The sequence below is a fragment of the Equus przewalskii genome, chromosome 2 (genome assembly GCF_037783145.1).
Source record: "Equus przewalskii isolate Varuska chromosome 2, EquPr2, whole genome shotgun sequence".
Taxonomy (NCBI): domain Eukaryota; kingdom Metazoa; phylum Chordata; class Mammalia; order Perissodactyla; family Equidae; genus Equus; species Equus przewalskii.
The window spans coordinates 30,384,267-30,407,307 of record NC_091832.1 but is presented as its reverse complement, the minus strand read 5'-3'; the positions used below and the strand labels follow the sequence as shown (position 1 = coordinate 30,407,307).

General features: G+C 44.4%; 1 protein-coding gene and 1 pseudogene across 5 annotated transcripts in view; both read left to right on the top strand.

Moving 5' to 3' along the window:
• NCMAP (non-compact myelin associated protein) overlaps nt 1-11,301 on the top strand; it is a 39,479-nt gene extending 28,178 nt beyond the window's left edge. For all 5 annotated transcript variants that reach the window (XM_070597630.1, XM_070597602.1, XM_008511026.2 and 2 more), the window contains 3 exons: nt 2,292-2,380; nt 5,954-6,038; nt 8,524-11,301. In XM_070597630.1, the coding sequence (XP_070453731.1) occupies nt 2,299-2,380; nt 5,954-6,038; nt 8,524-8,665 (309 nt within the window). In that variant the 5' untranslated portion in view covers nt 2,292-2,298 and the 3' untranslated portion in view covers nt 8,666-11,301. The remainder of the gene's footprint in view (nt 1-2,291; nt 2,381-5,953; nt 6,039-8,523) is intronic.
• A 1,528-nt stretch (nt 11,302-12,829) lies between these two features.
• Nucleotides 12,830-20,635, top strand: LOC139078970 (zinc transporter SLC39A7 pseudogene; annotated as a pseudogene).
• The last annotated feature ends 2,406 nt before the right edge of the window (nt 20,636-23,041 follow it).

Genomic DNA, 23,041 nt, shown 5'->3' with positions numbered 1-23,041 from the left:
AGGCAAGAGGCTCCTTGAGGGAACCTGAGTCGTGGGAGTCCTGATGATCTGGTCTTTAGAAAGAGAGGACACACGAGAGCTGGGGGTGTTAGGCAGGGCCCCGAGGCTTAAAGGAGGGCAGAGAGAGTGAAGGCAGAGCCCTTCCTATGGATCAACAGGGCCTGGCCACAGAGGGTTATTCTGAGGCTGGGGCCCCCGTGGGGTGGGCGGGGCAGGCCAGAGCCCCCAAACCCCCAGCCTTGGTGCAGGAGACCTGACCCCAGCAGAGGGGTGCTGACCCTGTTTCCATCAGGAGCTGGGAGAGTGGGGGAGCTGCAGCCCAGAGGTGAGGACTCTGGGGAGAGGCCCACTGTGGGGACCTGGGAGGACAAAGCCTGGGGCAGCCAAGACCAGGAATGACGGGGGAGGATGGAGTGGCCTGTTGTCACAGCAGTTTGGCAGAGGTTAGTGCGAGGAGCCAAGAGGCTGGAAACAGAGGGTGGAAACAGCCTGTGAAGGGCTCTCACTGCCAGAGACAGAAGTGTGGGCACTGGGGAGATGATTGTTCCCTGAGCCCAAGAGTCCGTGATCAAACCTACGGTCACTTTCTCACTGGGACGTGGGCTTCTGGAGGCAAGGAGTGTGTCTTTTATTTCACTAGTGTACCCCCAGCACATCTAGCGTGGGTCACTTAGTGACGCTCCGTTAGTATTTGTTTAACAAATATGTAAAACCACAATATAGACAATGTTCGTGTATATCATCCACAATGTTCATGGGTATATACATGTGCAGTAAACTTTTGAAAACTTTGATGAAAAGAATATACACTAATGGCCAAGGCAGTGCTTACTTTGGGGAGGGAGGAAATGGGGTTGAAATAGGATAGAAAAGGAACATCAAGTGAGTCTGACATTTTTTTTTTCAATAAGGAAGGGCTGAAGAAAATAGGATTGTAAAAAGTCGTTCAATTTGAGCAATGGGTACGTGGACTCCTATTATATTATTCTTCATAATTAAAAAATATTTCTTATTTTTAAGAAGAAAAAAAATTCATGCACACATATTTTGTTGAATGAAGAGAATATCTCTTCTCCAGAAGATGGAGCCACCGCAGTGAGGCCTTATGGCTTCTTAGGGTTGCAGCCACGCCTGGGGAATTCTCCTCTCGATGGAGATCCTTCACAGGCCTCCAGATGGTCAGCGGTTGTAGTAACAGTGTTGCTCTGAAAGCCTGGTTTGTTTCTCTTCTTTTCTTCGTGCCCATAGTTCAGAGCAATTATTTATAATCTCGCCGTGCTTAGAATATAATTCTTGGTGGAGGATCTCAATCCTTGTTTCTGGTGGCGTGACATCATATTAATGTCATACCTCCTGGCTCGCTCCTTGAGTGTAAGATTACAGGATTGTGAATTTTGATTCCTACTGGTGTCAGGGAAAGAAGAAGTTCTGTGCACTCAGAGAATATGTTTGAGTCCAAGCTCCACATCTTCCCAGCTGTGTGACTTTCGTCGATTCACTCAACCACTCTGAGCCTCAGTTTGCTCAGCAGCAAAATGTGATGATTGAGAGGATTAGATGAGCTGTAGAGAGTGTGAAGGCCCCGATGACAGAGCCTGGTGCATGGGAGATGCTCAACCCGCATTCACTCTCTTCCCACTGCGGGCTTTGTGCAACCTGACCTTCATTCTCTCTCCTCCCACCCCTAACCATGCCCACCCTGCAAAGCCCATTCAAATCCATCTCCTCCTTGAAATCGTTCTTCACAACCCAATGGCTTGTGCCACTGAGTGCTTAATAATCATAGTTAATTTTTTAATGGCTTTTTTTTTTTCCTCCTTAGACTGTAAAGCTTTTGAAAGCAGGAACACCATTTCAGGCATTGTTGTGGGGTGGGGAAAGTCCCTCCCTAGCATGGGAGGCAGACGCTCTGGGTTAACTTTTGCTAGATAAACCTGGGCTCCACGTACCTTTGGGGGCTTCAGTTTCATCAGTAAAATGGTAATAATAACCTCCCTTAGATTCTAGAAGATCCATTGAGACAGTCTGGGTAAAACATAGTTAGGAGGAGTTTAATAAGTATTGTTGAATGGATTTAAACTGCTTTGAAAAATGAAGTTCTTTACAAATGTCAGACATTCTTTTTAATTCCCCGTAGTGTATAGGAAAAGCCCTGGTATTTACTTGCTGCTAAGAGAAACTGCCTGTTTGAATATTCCCCAGTCGTCCAGATGAAGACCACAAGAGGCATCGTACAGGGGTTATAAAGCTTCCTCTGGTTTTAAATGAAATTTCATCTTCGTTCTCACCAGGATCGAGATGACCACAGCCACCCCTTTGGGGGGTACCACCTTCTTCTCACTGAACGTGACCACCGGGGGAGAAGACTTTCTGTACAAGAGTAAGGTCAACCTGGCTTGGCGTCCAGGAGAGGGAGGGTGGGACAAGGGCCATGGTCAGCTGCTGCTGTTGAGGGCAAGACCGAGGGCTCTGGTGGCAGACTGCCTGGGTCTCAGTCTCAGTTCTACCACTTGCCAGCTGCGTGACCCTGAGCATGTGACTTCACTGCTCTGTGCCTGTTTTCTCATCTATAAGGTGGGGATATTAATAAAGCTACCACATAAGGTAGGTGTGAGGACCAAAAGAGATAACCCACGTAGAGAACTTAGAATAGCTTTGGTGCACACTAAGTACCTAATGAGTATTATTACTATTATTACTGCTAGTGCTATTATCTTCATTAGGGAGTTTTGGAGTCTAGAGGGCAATGGAAATTTGAATCTCTTGTAAGATGTCCCTAAATGAGTCATCTTGAAATATAGCTACTTTCATACGATTTTTGCAAGGCAGAAACATCCCATCAATTTACAAAGGAGGAAATGAATGTAGGTGGGAAGAGTCCTGGGGAGGCATTTGCCAGGAACGAGGGGTCCCCAGAAGGAAAAATTTGAGGACGACACTTCAGAAAACCAACTAATTGTATTAGAGGGAGTTTGGGTCCATGTCACTTATTTCAGTTGAGTTGGTATACACCTCTGTGAATGGAACAGGCCTCCCGACACTCGCAGAGGGCTCCCCCAGTGACAGACGGCTCCAGCCTGGGCTACTGGTGGGAAGCTGGATTAATGGCAGGACGTGGTCCCGCACATTAGCCTGCTCCTTGCTGGGAGGGCTGCTGAGGTATGTCTCAAAACAGTTGTGAAGAGAAATGGAGTGTAGACAGAATCACTATCAGCAAGATGAAAGTAATTCTTTCTTCATTTAACTAAAAGCAATGCTTCTCAACTAGGTGATTTTGCCCCTGTAGAGAGGGGTTACCAGATTTAGCAGATAAAAATAAAGTACACAGGCCAGCCCCAGTGGCCTAGTGGGTAAGTTTGGTGCAGTTGGCTTTGGCAGCCTGGGTTCGGTTCCTGGGAACGGACCTACACCACTGGTCTGTTAGTGGCCATGCTGTGGTGGTGACCCACAAACAAAATGGAGGAAGATTGGCATCAGATATTAGCTCTGGGTGACTCTTGCTCAGCAAAAAAAATTTTTTTAAATATAGGATACACAGTCAAATTTGAATTTAAGATTAAAAAATACTTTTTTTAGTATAAGAACGTGCAGTACAGGGGGCCTCCCCAGTGGCACAATGGTTAAGTTCACATGTTCTGCTTCAGCGGCCTGGGGTTCGCCAGTTCAGATCCCTGGTGTAGACATGGCACTGCTTGGCGAGCCATGCTGTGGCAGGCATCCCATATGTAAAGTGGAGGGGGTTGGGCACAGGTGTTAGCTCAGGGCCAGTCTTCCTCAGCAAAAAGAGGAGGATTAGCAGCAGAAGTTGGCTCAGGGCTGATCTTCCTCAAAAAAAAAAAAAAGAACGTGTAGGGCAATATTTGAGACATACTGAAAAATTATTCGTTACTTGACATAAATTCTAACTTAAATGGGTATCCTGTATTTTATCCCGCAACCCTACCACCAGGGGACATTTGGAAATATCTGGAGACATTTTCGGTTATCACAACGTGGGGGGAGAAGTGCTACTGGCATCTGGTGGGTGGAGGCCGGAGATGCTGCTAAACATCCTGCAACATGCAGGACAGTCCCCACAACAAGGAGGGATCCAGACGAGGCTGTGAAAAACCCTGAACCAACAGTATCATTACTGGAGTCCCCGGAAGGAAAGAAAAACACGTTACTCCATGATGGATTCTCTGCCCCCTCCGTTTTTTCCTCCCAGCCTTTCATTCTATGAGTATTTGCACATATTTTGGGGTTTTTTTTAAATAGACCTTTTATAAAAGCATTACGTGCATTCAAAAAAGTGCACAAATCCTAAGTTCACAGCTGAATGAATTTTCGCAAAGTGAACACACCTGTGTAACCAGTCCCCAGATCAGGAAACAGACCACCGCCAGTATCCCAGAATTCTCAGTGCCCTTTGCAATCAGTATCCCCCCCCAAACTGCCACCCCAGGGGATCCACTATTCTGACTTCTACCACCAGAGGTTAGTTCTACCTGGTTTTGAACTTTCTGGTTTTTAATTTTTTTTTGAAGATTGGCCCTGAGCTAACGTCTGTTGCCAATCTTTTTTTTCTTTTTTTTTTTATTCTTCTCCCCAAAGCCCCCCCGTACATAGTTGTATATTCTAGTTGTGAGTGCCTCTGGTTGTGCTATGTGGAATGCTGCCTCAGCGTGGCCTGATGAGCGGTGCCATGTCCATGCCCAGGATCTGAATCCGCGAAACCTTGGGCTACCAAAGCAGAGGGCACGAACGTAACCACTCGGCCACGGGGCCGGCCCCTGAACTTTCAATGAATGGAATCATACCATACATACTCTTTTCCTCAGCATTATGTTTGTATGCTCATATTTTAATGGTTGCACTGTAATGTGTATATATGCGGATCGGTTTATAGTATAATATTTCATGGGATAAGTGCGCCATACCTTATTGAACCATTCCCGTATTTAGAATATAAATAATGTTGTAAGAAACATCTTCATTCAAGCAGATTTTTCTGTATTTAGGATTATTCCCTAAGATAAACTGCCCAGAATCAAATAGATTGGTTTAAAGTAGGAACCTTTAATAGTTGTTGATATTTTCAAAATCAATTCTGACAAGGATGTTGATCTTGAACCTAAAATTAGAGTTAGACATTGGGACTGGGGGCTGATATAGAAATTAGAATCCAAGATACTAAGCTATAAAGACATTCATCATAGCCTTGTTTTAAATAGTGTAAAATTGAAAACAACATAAATATCCTCAATAGGGAATTGGTAAACAAATTATGGCCCATCCAAACAATGGAGTACTATATAGCCATCAAAAGTCACAAAGGAAAATGTGTAACTACATGGAGAGATGATTAGGATATTGTCATAAAATGGGATATGGAACATGGTTCCATTTTTATCAAGTGCATATTTTTCTGTGTTTATGAATATTTCCTTAAGATGGATTTTCAGACACAGGATTAATAAATTATTCAAAAAAGATCGATAGTTAATATGCATATATGCATATACATGGGTGATTGTATATATGTGTAGATGATCAGTGGTTCTTGGGGCAAGGTCTTTATCCTCCCCCTCCCTTTTTTTGCTTGTATTTATCTTTTCAAAATTAACTACAAAAGTCACATATTTCTTTCATATTATCATGAAGAGGGAAGGATGTTTTGCCTGCTTGTTTCCCAACACAAGTCTGAAGCTGTGTTGGGGCTGATGAGAACAGGACTTGGCCTAAGGCAGAACTGTGGCAGATGGTGTGCCGAGGACCTGGCCTCCAAGCCCTGTGCCCTCTAGATGGGACTCTGTCCTCAGATCAGCAGGGAGTGTCCCAGGACGTTGCATTGTCCCCTCCTGCCCTTGACCCAGTGGGGATATCAGGTACCACAGTAGGGGCCCCCTTCTTGGTCTCTGAGTGTGCATCTCATTCTGCACGCCTGCCAACTCCACTCCTCTCCTGCTCATAGGTTCCGGAGCCATCGTCGCTGCCATTGTGGTGGTTGTCATCATCATCTTCACCGTGGTTCTGATCTTGCTGAAGATGTACAACAGGTACGGGGTGCCCTGGGTTTTGGACAGTCTGGTCCCTTCAGTAATGTCAGCATGAAAGGGAACTAACGTGTGGGTGCCTGTCACGTGCCCAGCTGTATCCCTGAGTCCACCGTCAAATGCTCTAACCCTTTGTGGGTCCTTTCCTGACATCCGTTCTGCTGTAGGAACTTCACAGGGACCAAATGATTTTGTACTCAGAGAATTAGTTTTTAAATATAATAATGATAATGACCTTGAGCACTATGGTAAACAAGTATATGTGATTTACGGATAATAGAGGAATGTTTCAATCCTTTTCTCTTGGAGAGCCCTCTGCTAGTTGTATTGAGCGGACCACATGAATATTTGAGGTGACAAATACTGGAATGCACATACCTGGACTCCACTTTCTGGGACCAAATAAGAGGGAATAAAATAATAAAGTTTGATCGCATAAAGAATAAATGTGGTGTTATCACCTTCTGTGTCAGCATCGTTAGGTCACAACTTTGCTCGAAGGTTATTCTCTTCAGGCAAGAAATCAAAACAAGAAGACTATAAATACAACCATATTAGAGAAGACTTAGAAACCATTAAGAAAAAGATATCTTATAAGTGTGTTTATTGAAGAGGAAAGCTGTTTCCAATATATTGTCAAAGCTTACAAAATAACATGTACATTATGATCGTACACGTGGGTTACACACACACGTACCCAAGGAAGGTTCAAATGACACACAGCAAGGTAACAACCAGTGTGTCTGCACGATGGGATTACCAGTTGGTTAGCTGGTTGGTTAGTTTTTGCAGGGGTAGGGGATGTGCTTTTTTATTTTTTAGGAGAAGTAAACATGCATCGTGGTTTTTTGGGGGATTTTTTTGTTTTGTTTTTTTGTGTGTGTGTGAGGAAGATTGGCCCTGAGCTGACATCTGTTGCCAATCTTCCTCTTTTTGCTTGAGGAAGATTGTTGCTAACCTAACATCTGTGCCAATGTTCCTCTACTCTGTGCGGGATGCCGCCACAGCATGGCTTGACAAGCAGTGCTAGGTCCACACCCAGGATCTGAACCTGTGAACCCTGGACCACCAAAGTGGAATGTGTGAACTTAACCACTATGCCACAGGGCCAGCCCCCATGCCTTGTTTTTATAGTAATGTTAACATTATTCATAAAGGTAGCTAACTTATATTGGCCTCTTACTGTATGCCAGGCATGGTTCTAAGCCCCTTCCATGTGTTAACTCATTTAATCCTCCCAACAACCCCACAAGGTGGGGACTTCTATATCTGCAATCTTATAGGTGTGAAACGGCACAGAAAGGTTAAAGAACATGCCTCAGGTTACACAGCGCTCCTTGGCAGAGTTGAGAGTCAAACCCAGTCCCTCTGGTGTCAAAGAAAATAAATATTCCCATCACTACATGTGATAATAATAATAACATTTAATAAGTTATTCTTAAACGTCTTTGGGGTATTACAATTTGGGTCTGTCCCAAACCAGGAAGTGGCATCAAACCCCAATGTCTACACTTCCTTCCTCTCCTTCGTTGCTGGAGCTCTGAGCCCCTTTTCCAGGCTGTAATTGAATGGAGACTCGCTCACCCCGCCCTGTTTACCACGATGGCTGGGCTGCAAATTGAGAGACCTGGCTTCAGTCTCCGGTCTGTCAAAAGCAGGCGAGTCATTTAACCTCTTGTGCCTCAATTTTGTCACCTTTAAAATGGAGGAGACTCCAAGTGTGATCATTGTCTTACGGTGACATGGAGAATGCTCTTGTTTTTAGGGGTATTTAGGAGTGAAGTAGCATGATGTCTGCGACTAACTCACAGATGGTGCATGATTTTAAAAAAACTGTGTGTGTGTGTAAATGGGGAAAGAGAGAGGAAAAAAGCCAATGTGGCAAATTGTTAACAATCGGTAAATTGTTCCATGAAGGGTATTCGGGTATTAATTATACTAGTCATGCAACTTTTCTGAGGATTTGACATTTTAAAAAAAGTATTATGATAGGTTAACGAGATGAAGTCTCATGTAGACATTAGCGTTAATGGTTGTTGTTAGTTATTGAATTTTATGGCACATGAAATGAAAGATAGGATTTTAGTTTTAAGTACATTCTCTTCTCAACTGTGTAAAAAGTTCCTAATTATTTCTAGCAATAAACTTAGCAAGGGTAATGAAGCGGCACATAACTCCCACTACAACTTTGAACAGGAAAAATGTAATATCTTCGTTTCATCTTTAATATGGCCACCTGACACTTCACTCTTTCATTAATAGGAAAAAAATAAAATCAAATATCTACTCTAGGTCAAACAAAAAATGAAAGGGTCAGACTAGCTGATGTCTAAGCTCCCCTCCAGTTGTAAAGTTCTGTGGCTGGCAATTAAGCAACGTGATTTGCTGAGGATCTACATCAGTCTCCTCGCCAGAGCCTTAACCACAGAGCCTGCTCCCCAGGACATGAAGGGGGAAGACTCAGCCGTGTGTGCGTATCTCATTACAGGAAAATGAGGACCAGGCGGGAGCTGGAGCCCAAGGGCCCCAAGCCAGCCTCCCCTTCTGCCCTGGACCCAAACAGCAACAGCAGCCAGCACCCTGCAACTGTGACCTTCAGTCCCGTTGACGTCCACGTGGAGACTCGGTGACCCCACCCTGGTGCTATCTCAGCCACTGTCCAAGGAGCCTTCTGCAGTCAAGACCAAGAAGCACATTTCTCCTCTGGCAGCTTCACCATGAGTTCCTTCCGGTCAGGTCGACAGGGGCATCTCTTATGCAATCCCTGACGCTTCAGGCAACCCCCAACCCCATCCTGGCCTGCCGCTCCCCAGCTACGTCCACCTGCCTGCTGCCACCCTTCCAAAAAGCTGTGGAACTGTCTTTTGTCATCTGATGCAGTAGAGCTATGTTGGGAATCCACTAATGTGGGTTTGGCTGTCTCCTCCCAAACACGATAGCTAGACAGACAGAGAGATAGCCCTGGAGTCAGGGGTCACAACAGGGTGTGCCAGTGGGGTCATATCAGAGTAAGGGCCATATGCACAGCTTTGCAGAGCAAAATATTCAATCCTATAATCAGGCACAGGGCAACTAACTTGGCCTAACTAGCCAGAAAACCAACTGGATAATTTATAATGTGTTCCAGGACCAGATGACTGCCAGCTGGCTCATGACAATGGGCAGCACATTTTTCCCTCTTTAAGAAAGGTTATGGGAAAGACTGAGTTCTTCTCAAAGGTTTCTACTTCATTAGTAAAGCATCAGAGTAGAAAGAATAGAGTGACTTTGAGGAATAATGGCCTCCAGCACAAAAGCTTATTGCAGTGTCCAGAGGCCCGGGGCCAGCCTGGTGGCTGGTTAGGACCCCTCCTCTCCCTCTGGGGCTGGACTAACCCTGACTCATTCTCATTTCTTGGCTCCCTTCTATCTGGATTCTGGGCAATCCTTATTCTCTGGTTAACACCTTATCTGCGAGGACCCGTGTTTGGTGACTGATTAGATTACAACTGTGTTTATGTTACCCATGCCCTTCCTGGTCACCTTGGAGAGATTCAGGACATATTCAGAGAACCACACTCACAAACCATCTCTCTGCACAGAGCTGATCTCTTTGACTCCTTAGCCTGGAGAACCGTTCATTGAGAGGGAAAAGCATTTTGGAATTAAGAAGACCTGCTTTCTAGGCTCTACCTCCTGGTTTCGTGGCCTTGGAAAAGGGACTTGACCTCTGCACATTCGGCTCCCTAACCAGGAAGTGAGAATGGTAACACCTGCCTCATGGCAGATCTGTTATTATTATAACAAGTCGAGGACTTAGGAAAGCGGCTCCGATAGTGTCTGGCCCAGCAGATGCTTAGTACATGGGAGCCAGCATTATTTTTACAATATTTCTTCAGTTGCAAGACACACATTTGTTCACATTTTAATGATTCTGAAATCAGAATATGTCTGCAAATTGATGAGTCCATTAATGTAGTTGCATTTTTTTTCCCCTCCATCTCAAAAAGCTATTTTTTAATCAATTGTGCATCTTACAATTGGAGGCATCTTGGAAACAGGGTAATAAATCTTTAGTCTGCTACAGACAGTGACACATTCTGACATTTCACCTCAAATTCTAGGAGCTTCTCCCTTTGGGGATCAGAAATCCCCATGTGAGGGGAAAGTGAGAGTCAGGGAGGTCAGAAGACTGACCCAGGATCACACAGCTCATGTCATCTCACCATGAATATGCTCACTTGAATATGTCTGGAGAAGTACTGGCAATTCTTCCTACCTGGACATCTTTCTCCCGCTGTGTTTAAATATCCACCAAATACCAGGCACTTTGCAAGATGCTTCTAAGTTATCTCATAGGATTTATTTTTCCCAGTAACCCTGGGAGGTATTATGTTTTCCATTTGCAGATGAGAATTTCAGACTCAAAGAGGAAAAGTACTTGCCCAAAGTCACACAGCTAGTAAGTTGCAAAGGCAAGACTCAAAGCCAGGTATCTGTGACTCCAGAGTCCATCATTTTGTTGTATCGAACTCTTCTCTACTATCCTGGCTCAAAGAACTGGGATCATGGGCTGACCAAAAGGAGGGCCGGTTTGTCCGTATGTCTGAGTAGGGGTCAGAGGTCTGGTTTCCAAACCAAAAGTGGAGGTAAAGCCACTTCGGTAGCCTCCTTTGGGCTTCCACAACTGTAGCCAAATGAACCCTCTCTAGACCCATCCAAGCTCTGAGGACTCCTGCTGTGTTCCCCTGCCATGTAGGGCCAAGGAGCAAAGGGTGGGACAGAGCAAAGCCATTTCTTTAAGGCCTCAAGCCCCAAAGAAATATGTTTCCCAAACATAATCTGCTTTAAAAACAAAATTGTTTGGAATGGTTCAGCCCTAAAACCAGACTCTTCTGCCCACGCTGGAATCTTCCTGGAATTATTAGAGGAATTTTCCTCTAGTGTATGTTCTTTTGCTGAATGAAAGCTTGTAAATGGAGGAAAGAGGGGGATGTGGAGAGATGAGGGGGAGGCGAATCGAAGGGTTTTGGTGTTTTGTTTTTAACTAATGACGCTAACTCAGTAAACACCCTTTCAGGCTCCTATGTGCAGGTTGAGGTGCTACTAAGCACAGTCGGTGGCGGTCCCTGCTCCCGGGGACGCTCAGCTGCTCTCCGGCGACAGGGATCTTGCAACACGGTGCCTTCCCTAACTGAGCAGATGCTGCCTCACTCGGCCAGTGAATCAATAAAAGATGTTAAACGCTTAAAGGAAAATGTCTAAAAATAAAAAGGTTTAAAGCAAACATTTGTTGAGTTGATTTCAGTCGAGTTTAGGGCTCACAAATACCTTTTTGAAGACGTCCTTTCCCTGACAATGGGAAGAGGGTCCCGAGGGGAAGCCGCAGCCTTTTCAGAGGTGGCGTTCTCACTTCTAAAGGATGGTGGGAAGGGTGGGCGGCTATCAAAGACCTCTCTGTGAGTTAGGAAACTTGTTAACTTGATAAAATATGACAAAAGGAATCCCATTTCACGGCCTACAGTTAACACGAGTCACTGAGATGCCAAGGTTTGGGGACCCCTGGGATTGTAGGAGACATTAAACTGGAACCCAAATCAACAATAATGATGTTTACTCTTAACTAAGCTCCTACTGTGTGCTGGGCATCTGATGGGCCCTTTATCCCCCCAGCTCCTTTAACCATTACAACTCCCATGCATGGGAGCCATCATTATTCCTATTTTTTGGATGAGGAAACAGGTGCAGGGAGATAACTTGTCCTTAGGTGACAGCATGGACATTTGTCATTCTTTTGGTGACCATTCTCCTGTTTGAGTCCTCTACTTGAAGAGACAGAACTATCTCCTGCTATAAAAGCAAGAAAGGCCAGACACTCATGTTCCCAGAGTCTCTTGCAGCTAGGGTGAGGGCGCCTGACGTGGGCTCTGCCAATCAGATACTCCTGCCACGGACTTTGAATCCAGAAGCTGATGACATCGTGGGATGGGAACTGTACAGAATCTGCTCTGGTGGCAGGTGTGTTGGCATCCTCCATTTCCAGAGGCAGTGACATCAAGGGTTCTAACAGTAGTTTTGGGGTCATTCTTGAGTCCAGACCCAGTGGCTATGGAGTTGGCCATGTGACCTATGCCTGACAAAGCAGCCATGGTGTCTGGACCCAACCAGTTCTTCAGTATGATTTTCTGCATCATACCTGGCAGCAGACCTCTGAGCCTGGTTCTGGCCTTCTGGAGCTTCCAGCAACTACCTGGTTCCCTTTTCTGCTTAAATCAGCAGTCACTTCCTGCTGCTTGTCGCTAAGAACCATACAGCTGTGGGGGACTTGCTCATGGCCACCCATCTGAGAAGTGGCTGGCTCTGGTACCCAGGTCTCCAAAGCTCTCGTTCTTTCCATACAGATGCTTCCAGGTGAGGCTAAGTGATAAGAGGACCCACAAAGTGCTGTGGGGTCGTAGAGACGGTAGATTGCCTTCAGTTACACATATCCCAGGGACTTTGTGGATGTTAATGAGGGAATATTTTGTAAGAACCTGGAAGAATGGGTAGGATTTTTTTAAGTAAAGCTTTTTTCATTGAAGTACAATGTGTGTTGCAGCTTGAAAAATGTTCACAGACTGAACACACTTGTGTAACCAGTCTGAAAATGAAGAAATAAAGCATTACGAGCATCCCGGAAGCCTCCCATTTCCTCTTCCTCCGCTCCTCGCCTCCCACAAAGCATAGCCACCATCCTTACTTTTACCACCACAGAAGAATCTCGTCTGTAAGTAGAATTATAGTGTAAACTCTTGCTTCTGGCTTCTTTTGCACAAATGGCGTTTGTCATCTTTGCTCGTGTTGTCACCGGTAGTTCAAGATCTTTTCATTCTCACTGTGGTAGTGTTTCATATGTGAATAGAACTACATTTTTATCCATTCTACTGTTTGGTGTACATAAAAGTTGTTTCCAGTTTGGGTCTGTAACAAGTAATACTGCTATGAACGGGTTTGGTGATCATATGTATATTTCTGTTGGGAATGTTTCCAGTAGGATCATTGCTAAGTCACAGGGTATGTGTGTATTCAGCCTTAGTCAATAGTGCCAAACAGTTTTCCAACGGGTTGTCCCAATTTACTTTCCCACCAGCAGGATACGAGAGTTCCAGTTATTCCAGTGGAATCAAATACTAGGACATTTTCAGAATCTTGAATTTCAGTCATTCTGACGTGTGTGCCGTGGTCTCTCATTGTGGTTCTAACCTGTGTTCCCTGATGGTTGATGGAACCGATCACTTTTTCATGTTTATTGGCCATTTAGATGTCATCCTTTATGAAGTCACTCTTCTATTTCTGTCCATTCGTTTATTTGGTTGTCTTCTTTTTTCCTTATTGATTTGTAGGAGTTTTGCATACATTTTGGATGTAAGTCCTTTGTCGTCCTGTGGCTCGCCTTTATTTAAATCAACGCTTTTTTGAGATATAATTCACACACCATCAAGTTCACCATTTTAAAGTATACAATGCAGTGATTTTTGGTATATTCATGGATTTGTGCAGCCATCACCGCTAGCAAATTCCAGAAAATTTTCATCACCCCAAAAAGAAACTCTATGTCCATTAGCAGACACTTCCCATTGCCCCCCTCGCCAGCCCCTGGCAACCACTAATCTGCTTTTTGTCCCTATGGATTTGCCTATTCGGGACATGTCATACAAATGGAGCGAGGCAATATGTAGCCTTTTTAGACTGTTTCTTTCCCTTAGCTTAATGTTTTCAAGGTTCATCAATGTCATAGTATGAGCAGTACTCCATTCCTTTTTATGGCTGAACAATACTCCATGGTATGGGCATACAACATTTTGTTTATCCATTCACCTGTTGAAGGACATTTGGGTTGTTTCTACTTTTTGCTATTATGAATAATGCTTCTGTGAACATTCACATACAAATTTGGTGCAGACATAAGTTTTCAATTCTCTTGGGCATGTATCTTAGAAATAGAATTGCTGCGTAACGTGATAGCTCTGTTTAATCGTTTGAGGAAATGCCAAACTGTTTTCTGAAGTGGCTGCACCATTTTATATTTCCACACACAGTGTATGAGGGTTCCAGTTGCTCCACATACTTGCTAACATTTTATTGTCCCCCTGTGTGATTATAGCCATCCTACACCTATGGTTATGAAGTGGTATTTCATTGTGGTTTCAATTTGAATTTCCCTAACGACTAATGATGTTGAGTATTGTCTTATGTGCATATTGGCCATTTTTGTATTATTTTTTAAGAAATGCCAATTAAAATCCTTTGCCCATTTTTAACTTGGGTTATTTGGGGGTTTTTTATTGTTGAGTTATAAGAGTTCTTTGTATAGTCTGGTTACAAGTCCCTTATCAGGTATGATTTGCAAACATTTTCTCCCACCCTGTGGGCTCTCTTTTCACTTTCTTGATGGTGTCCTTTGAAACACAAAAGTTTTAATTTTGATGAAGCCCAATTTACCTATATTTTTCTTTTGTCACTTGCACTTTTGGTGTCATATCTAAAAAATCACTGCTTAATCCAAGAACATGAAGATTTACTCTTTTATTTTCTTGCAAGAGTTTTATGGTTTTAGCTCTTAAATTCAGGTATATGACCCATTTTGAATTAATTTTTGTATATGGTGTGAGATAGGGGTCCAACTTCATTCTTTTGCATGTGGATATCCAATTGTCCCAGCACTACTTGTTGAAAAGACTATTTTTCCCCATTGAATTGTCTTAGTACTCTTATCAAAAATTAATTGACCAGGGGCTGGCCCAGTGGCTCAGCAGTTAAGTGCGCACGTTCCGCTTCAGTAGCCCAGGGTTCACGGGTTCAGATCCCGAGTGCAGACATGGTACCGCTTGTCAAACCATGCTGTGGCAGACATCTCACGCATAAAGTAGAGGAAGATGGTCACCTATGTTAGCTCAGGGCCAGTCTTCCTCAGCAAAAAGGGGAGGATTGGCAGCAGATGTTAGCTCAGGGCTAATCTTCCTCAAAAAAAAAAATTAATTGACCATAAATATAAGAGTTTATTTCTGGATGCTGAATTCTATTCCATTGGTCAATATTTCTAGTCTTATGCCAGTGCCCCAGTGTCTTGTTATGTAGTTAAGTTTTGAAATCTGGAAGTATGAGTCCTCCTACTTTGTCCAGCCCTCCATCTTTTTTTTTCTTTTTCAAGATATTTTCGCTATTCCGGGTTCCTTATATCTCCATATTAATTTTAAGATTAACTTGCTGATTTTGCAAAAAAAGGCAGCTGATATCTTGATAGGGATTGCATTGAACCTGTAGATCATTTTAGGGAATATTGCCATCTTAATAATATTAAGTCTTCTGATCCATGAACATGGAATGTCTTTCCGTTTATTTTGGTTGTCTTTAATTTTTTTCAATGGAATTTTTTAGTTTTCATTGTGCAAGTGTTTCACTTTTTTTGTTAGATTTATTCCTAAGTATTTTACTTTTTTCAATGCTGTTATAAATTGAATTGTTTTCTTTCTTTCTTTCTTTCTTTCTTTCTTTCTTTTTGTTGAGGAAGATTAGCCCTGAGCTAACATCTGCCGCCAATCCTCCTCTTTTTGCTGAGGAAGACTGGCCCTGAGCTAACATCTGTGCCCATCTTCCTTCACTTTATATGTGGAATGCCTGCTTCAGCATGGCCTGATAAGTGGTGCCATGTCCACACCCGGGATCTGAACCAGTGAACCCTGGGCCGCTGAAGTAGAACATGTGATCCTAACCACTGCGCCACCGGACTGGCCCCCTGGAATTGTTTTCTTAGTTTCCTTTTCAGGTTGTTCATCATTAGTATATAGAAATGCAACTGATTTTTGTGTGTTGATTTTGTATCCTGCAACTTTGCTGAATTTGTTTATTAGCTCTAATGGTGTTTTTGTGTAAGATCGTTAGAGTTTCTACATATAAGATCATGTCATCTGTGAATAGAGATAATTTTACCTCTTCCTTTACAATTTGGATGCTTTTTATTTCTTTTTCTTGCCTAATTGCTCAGGCTGGAATTTCCAGTGCTATTTTGAATAGGAGTGGTAGGAGCAGACCCTTGTCGTCGTCTTCATCTTAGGGGGAAGCAACAAGTCTTTCACCATTAAGTATGATGTTCTCTGTGGGTTTTTCCTAGATGGCCTTTGTTAGGTTGAGGAAATTCACTTCTATTCCCAGCAGAAGTGTCTTTATCAGAAGGAGGAGTTGGATTTTGTCAAATGATTTTTCTGCACCTATAAGATGATCATACTGCTTTTGTCCTTTATTCTATTAATATGGTATATTACATTGATAGATTTTCATATGTTAAACCAATCTTGCATTCCTGGGATGAATCTCACTTAGTCCTGGTGTGAGATTCTTTTTATATGGTGCTGGATTCTTTTCGCAGTATTTCGCTGAGGATTTTTGCATCTAAATTTTGAGAAATATTGGTCTACAATTGTCTTTTCTTGTGATGTCTTTGTCTGGTTTTGGTATCAGAGTAATACTAGCCTCATAGAATGAGTTGGGAAGTGTTCCCTCTTCTATTTTTTGGGAGGCTTGGTGTTAATTCTTGCAACAGTTGGTAGAATTTAGCAGTGAAGCTGTCTGACTGTTTGGATCTCGGCTTTTCTTTGTTGGAAGTCTTTTTTTTTTAAATTATTATTACTAATTCAATCACTTTACTTGTTATAGGTCTATTGAGATTTTCTATTTCTTCAGTCAGTTTGGTAATTTGTGTTTTTTTGGAATTTGTCCACTTCATTTAGGTTAGCTAGTTTGTTGGCATACAATTTTTCATAGTATTCCCTTATTATTCTTTTTATTTCTGAAAGGTCAGTAATGATGTTTCCTGTTTCATTCCTGATTTGAGTAATTTGAGTCTTTTCTCTATTGTTTTTCTTGGTTTGTCCACCTAAAGGTTTATCAATTTTATTGATTGTTATAAAGAACCAACTTTTTTGATTTCATTGATTTTCTCTATTATTTTTCTGTTCTGTGTCTGCCTTTCTAAATCTCTTATTGGTATGTTTTAATGAAAACAGGTTTTTACCTGAATGCTAGTTTATCAATATTTTCCTTTATAATCAGTGCTCTTTGTATCCTGTTTAAGATATCTTTGCCTACCTAAAGAAATTATGAAGATTTTTCTCCTATGTTTTCTCCCAAAAGTCTTATTGTTTTATTGTTTATATTTAAATAAGCCATCCATCTAAGATTGATTTTGGTGTTTGTATGAGGTAGGGGTCCAGATTCATTTTTTTCCATCTAGATATCCAGTTGACCCAGCACTATTTTTTGAGAAGACCATCCTTTCCCTGCTTTGCTGCAACGTCAACTTTCTCCTAAACTGAGTGACTGAATATGAGTGGTTTGGGTAGAAATTTTATAGGTAAGAATTGCGGCGAGGACAGGTCACAAGGGGGAAAGAAAAGCAAGAGGAGAACTTTGGAGTCAAGGCAGAATGCTCAGTCCACTTGCTCCTTCTTTCTTGCTTACATTCGTAAGTGCATACCAGGCACTGGAGATACAACTGTGAGCAAGAGAGATATGGTCCCTGACCTCACAGAACTTATTGCATAGCAGGGAAGACAAACAACTAAACAAATACAATACAGAATGGTGATTTTTGTGATAGGAAAGAGTTCAGGGTGTTATGTAAGCCTCTTGCACTTAGCTCAGCCCAGAGGTTGGGAAGAAAGCGCCCCAGGAGAAATAACATCTAAACTAAGAGTAAAAATTGAGTAGGAGTGAGTCAGGGGAAGAGAGGGAAGAGAGGAAGAGAGATAAAGAAGAGACACGAGCTCGAGAGAGAAGCTTCAGTTTAGCAGACGTCCAAGGGAGCAGTGGGAGATGGGCTGGGAAGAGAAGACAGGCTCCAGGATGAAGGATCTTCAGTACTTGACTATTTTAAAGGCAGTGGGGAGCCACTGAAGGTGCTTGACTATTGAAGTGACAAGATCAGATCTGTGCCTTAAGGAGATTAGTCCTACAATGTGCAGAATGGTTTGGCGTGGGCGAGACCGGAGGCTGGGGGAACAATTTACAGTCTATCGCAAGAAGCAACAGGCGCATCTGTGTATCTGTTAGTTTTAAAATGCCTTTTCTAAGAAACCCACTAATTGTCAAGTTTTGTTCTTTTCCTTTTTTTAAGTAGCTATTTGTGGGTGTGCAGTAACCCAACAAAAATGTCTCCAGGAATCGTCTCAGGCCCACTGGGTGGGAGCACACACTGGGGGCATTGTCCCAGCTCTGTAGGCCTTTGTCTCAGGACACCCATCCCTTGCATAGAACATTTCCTGGCAAAGAAGCAAACTGCTGTGGCTCAGCAGATACTACTGCCCCAGACTCTGTCTGCCCACTTTGGGAGAAACAGGTGAAAACAAGACTGGCCTTCAATTCTCTAGCCATAGGAAGCCCTATGTCCAATTACAGCCCAAGGTCCCTTCCCAGCTCAAACTCAATCTCTTAAATGAATTTTACCTGGGCCCCCTGATGCTCTTAAAGAATGCTGCAGTGGCTTCCTTCATGTCAGAGAAATACAACGACCAGTTTATTCATTCTTTCCAGCTTTCCAGTTCCTGCCTTGGGAGTCACATGGGAGTAAAAGAGAGAAAAAACATCAGTGTATGAGTATTCACAACCTTGAATGGACGAATCTGTGAACTGGGCAGTTTGCTCTGCATGATAAAGACCAGAGGGGAGAAGAGCACGGTGGGGGCCAGCCCACTGGTGAAAGTGCTTAAGTTCTCATGCTCTGCTTCAGTGGCCCGGGGTTGGCAGGTTCGGATCCTGGGCGCAAACCTACGCATTGTTCATCAAGCCATGCTGTGGCAGCATCCCACATACAAAATGGAAGAAGACTGGTTCAGCTGTTAGCTCAGGGACAATCTTCCTCACCAAAAAAAAAAGAAGAAGAAGAAGACTGTGATGTTTGTTCTGTTCTATCTGCTTTCCCCCACTGCCCGGCCCCCAGCACAGAGACTTCTACCCTTCTCTCCCTTCAGGGGCACCCTGCATCTTGACCATACAGAGCCCCTCTTGTTTAATCATTTTTCCACTTCATCCTGAATCCCCGCTTCTACATTTCTTCTCCACCATAGACACTCCCTTTAATTTCTTCAATTTGTCTCATACTAAAAACAAACAAAAACTTTCCATTGATGAAATGGCCCCTCCAGGCACTGCGCGACCCCTCTGCTTTTCTTGATGGCAAAATGCTTCAAAACTGCCATGTCGGGAAGAGTCTTGGGAACACTGTGGGTGGGGACAGAATGGAATGGAGGAGAGGCCCATAGAAGTGGACAGAGGGCATGAGTGGAATAAAGCAGACCCCGCATAGATATAGAGTTGAGGGTCAAGTGGAGTCACTGCCTCTGTCCTACTGGTCTGTGAGGTGGCCAGAGGCCCGGGGTCCCCACTGGGTGTGCTGGGATGGCTGTCCTGGGCAGTCTTGGGGCTGCTGGTGGCTGGACACGAAGGTCATGGCAACCTGTGCAAGGACCTGCGTGAGGACCCCTATGGCTGCAGCCACAGGCACTCACGTGTGGATTTCTACCATGGACACAGCCATGCCTGTGGCCATGGGTCACCTTCATTAGGGCATCTGGCATGTACATACTCATGGTCACAATCGCGGACATTCGCATGAGGATGTGCACCATGGCCACTCCCACGAGAGCCTCTACCACAGAGGACATGGCCATGGCCACGAGGACAGTCATGGAGGCTGTGGGGAGTCAGGGGCTCCTGGCATCAGGAAGGACCTGGACTCTGGAGGCCACAGTGCTGACTCTGTAGCTCCATTTTTCATCCTCTTCTTTACTCCTGTGGAGTCAAACTCCTGGCATCGCCCTCTGCTCTAGATTTTGCTCTGTTTTGCTTCGAGTGGGCTCCTGGGAGATGCTTGCCTGCAACTCAGCGCTCCTGCCCCGGAGCCTCATTCTCACCACCCCCTGGAGCACTGTGGGAGGGCCCCATCTGTCCACGGGACTGTGGGTCCTCGGTGGAACTGTTGCTTCTCTTGTGGTGGAGAAATTTGTGAGACGCGTGACAGGAGGACATGCACACGCTCACGGTCACACGTGGAAGACAAGAGCGTCCTTCGAAGGAGAAGCAGAGCTCAGAGGAAGAAGAAAAGGAAGCGGGGGGTCGTGGAAGAGGAGAGGAGGGAGCACAGACCCAAAGATGGGCCGTGGAGACCTCACAATTCTGAAGGGGGAAAAACAGGTTCAGACCTGCGTGTATCGGGGAACCTGAATATGGCTGCTGACCTGGCACACAGCTTGCTGGATGGTCTGGCCATTGGCGCTTCATTTCAAGGGGATCAGGAGCTGGGATCCTGCGCATATGACTGTCCTGCTACATGAAGTGCATCCTGGTCCAGTTTGGCAATAGGCACACTGGCAGGCACAGCCTGTGCCCTTCTAACGCAAGGAGGGACAGTGGGCAGTGAAGCGCAGTGGTACAGGTGGCGGCTGGGTTCTGCCTTTCACTGCAGGTGGCTTTATCTCCGTAGCAATGGAGTCTGTGTTGTCTGAGCTGTCACATCTGGAGGTGCTGGGGCGGTGGGGCAAGCTGTCATGATGGTGCTGATTGCCCACCTGGAGGGAGACGTGGGCTAAACCGCCCTCCCCCCCCCGCACCCCGTGCCAAATCTCTAGCCTCTAACTCCTCCAGGTTGGGGTGTGTGGAGGTTGGGGTCCTGGCAGAGAACATCTGTCAAAGGAAGGAGCTGTATCCTAAGGCAGAGGCGACTTGATGTAAGGGCCATCGAGGTTTGGCAGCCTCACAGGGGCTGGAGAGGTGAGAAAGAAAAGCACCACGGTGCTGGGCACAGGCCGATCATGTTGGTGGGTCAGGGGGCCTGAGTGGGGCCAAAAAGAAAGCTGGAAGAGAGAGGAACGATGGCAGTCCAGCCCATGTCTCCACCCCACCTGTTCTCAGAGGACTAAGCTGCCACACACAGGCTTCTCCAAGGCCCACCTCCCTCTCCCCAACCTGTTGGTGGAGGCTTCAGGGAAGAGCAGAATTTGGACACAGCGGGAAGCAGGAATTGCGGAGGATAAACATCAATTAAACTTCAACCACGTGTCTTGATTTGATAGTGAATGAGGGAGGGAGGGGAGTTAGCTGCTAATCTCATGGACTGATTTTTGTGTGTTTCTATTCTTTTTATATCACCGTTTGGATCAAGAGAGAAGAGTGGTGACCAGAAATAAAGTCCTTGAATTTTCCACCCCATTAAAAAAAAAACAAAACTGTTGTCCCTACTTGTTTTATCCACTTTTTCTCTTCCTGGTCTCTCCAGAGCCCTCTCCAGTGAGGTTTCAACACCATCATTGCGCTAAACTATCCTTATCTGCTTAGTCCTCCTGGCTCATCTTAGCCTATCACTCCTTCCTTCTAGAAATATTTTCTTGCTTGACCTCCAGGACCCCGCCCTTTCTTGGTTCTCTTCCAACCTGAGTACTTTTCCCGTCTCCTTGGTAATCACCTTCCCTACTTCTAAATAACCCAGTGCCTCGGGGCTTGGGCTCAGTCTTCTTTGCTGTCTGTGCTCACTCCCTCAGTGACTTCTCATCCCGTGATTTAAACACCACCTATATGCTGCAACTCCCAAATGTGTGTCATCAGACCTCTCCTTGAATTCTAGACGTAAACGGCCAAGAGACCACTTGAGATCTCCACTTGGACGTGTAACAGGCATCTCAAACACGGCCCAAAGCAAACTCTTGTTTTTTCCACCTAAAGCTACTCCTCTCCCAGTCTTTCCCACCCAGAGAAAAGCAACTCCATTCTTCCAGTTGCTCAGGCCAAAACCTTCAGCAACATCCTCGATTCCTCCATTTCCCTCACACCCATCCATTAGTAAATTGTCTGCTCTATTTTTTTTTTTTAAAGATTTTATTTTTTCCTTTTTCTCCCCAAAGCCCCCCGGTACATAGTTGTATATTCCTCATTGTGGGTCCTTCTAGTTGTAGCATGTGGGATGCTGCCTCAGCGTGGTTTGATGAGCAGTGCCATTTCCGTGCCCAGGATTCGAACCAACGAAACACTGGGCCGCCTGCAGCGGAGCGCACGGACTTAACCACTCGGCCACGGGGCCAGCCCCTGTCTGCTCTATTTTTAAATTCTGTATCTCCCAGTTTCAAATTGTGTTTTTACTCTCTGTGGTATCTTCTGATGAACAAATGTCTTTACTTGAATATAGTCAGATTTATCAATTTCTTTCTTTTATGGGTAGCACTTTGTAAAATATCTTGTTTAAAGAAGTTTTCCCTATGCCTAGTCCTTAAAGATATTCTCTTGAAGCTTTTCTTTTTTTCCTTTGAAGACTAGCCTTTCACATCTCTTCTACCACCCTATTCTAGTCACCATCTGTTCTAGTCTAATCTTCCTCAAAAAAAGAAAAAGACATGGAAGCAAACTAGGTGCCCATCGACTGATGAATAGATAAAGAAGATGTGGTATATATATAATGGAATAGTACTCAGTCATAAAAAAGACAAAATCGTCCCATTTGCAACAACATGGGTGCAATTTGAGGGTATTATGTTAAGCGAAATAAGCCAGACAGAGAAAGACAAACACCATATGATTTCACTCATATGTAGAAGATAAACAAATACAAGGACAAAGAGAACAGATTAGTGGTTACCAGAGGGGAAGGGGCGTGGGGCGTGGGCATAAAGGGTGAAGGGACACGTATATACGGTGACTGACAATAAGGTGCAACTGAAATTTTGCAATGCTATAAACTATTATGACCCCAATAAAAAAAACTGAGCCAGATCATTTCACTCTTCTGCTAAAAAGCCTCTAATTGATTCTCCTTTCAGTCTAAGGAAAATCATAAATGCCGACTGCGCCCACCACAACTTCCTTCACTTCCTGTAACTCCCTCTCTCACCCTACTCCAGCCACATGCTGGCCTCCTTAATGTTTCTAGAACATGCCAAACACACTCCCACCTCAGGACCTTTGTACCTACTGTTCTCTTTGCTGGAATTCTCTTCCCCCGCATAGCC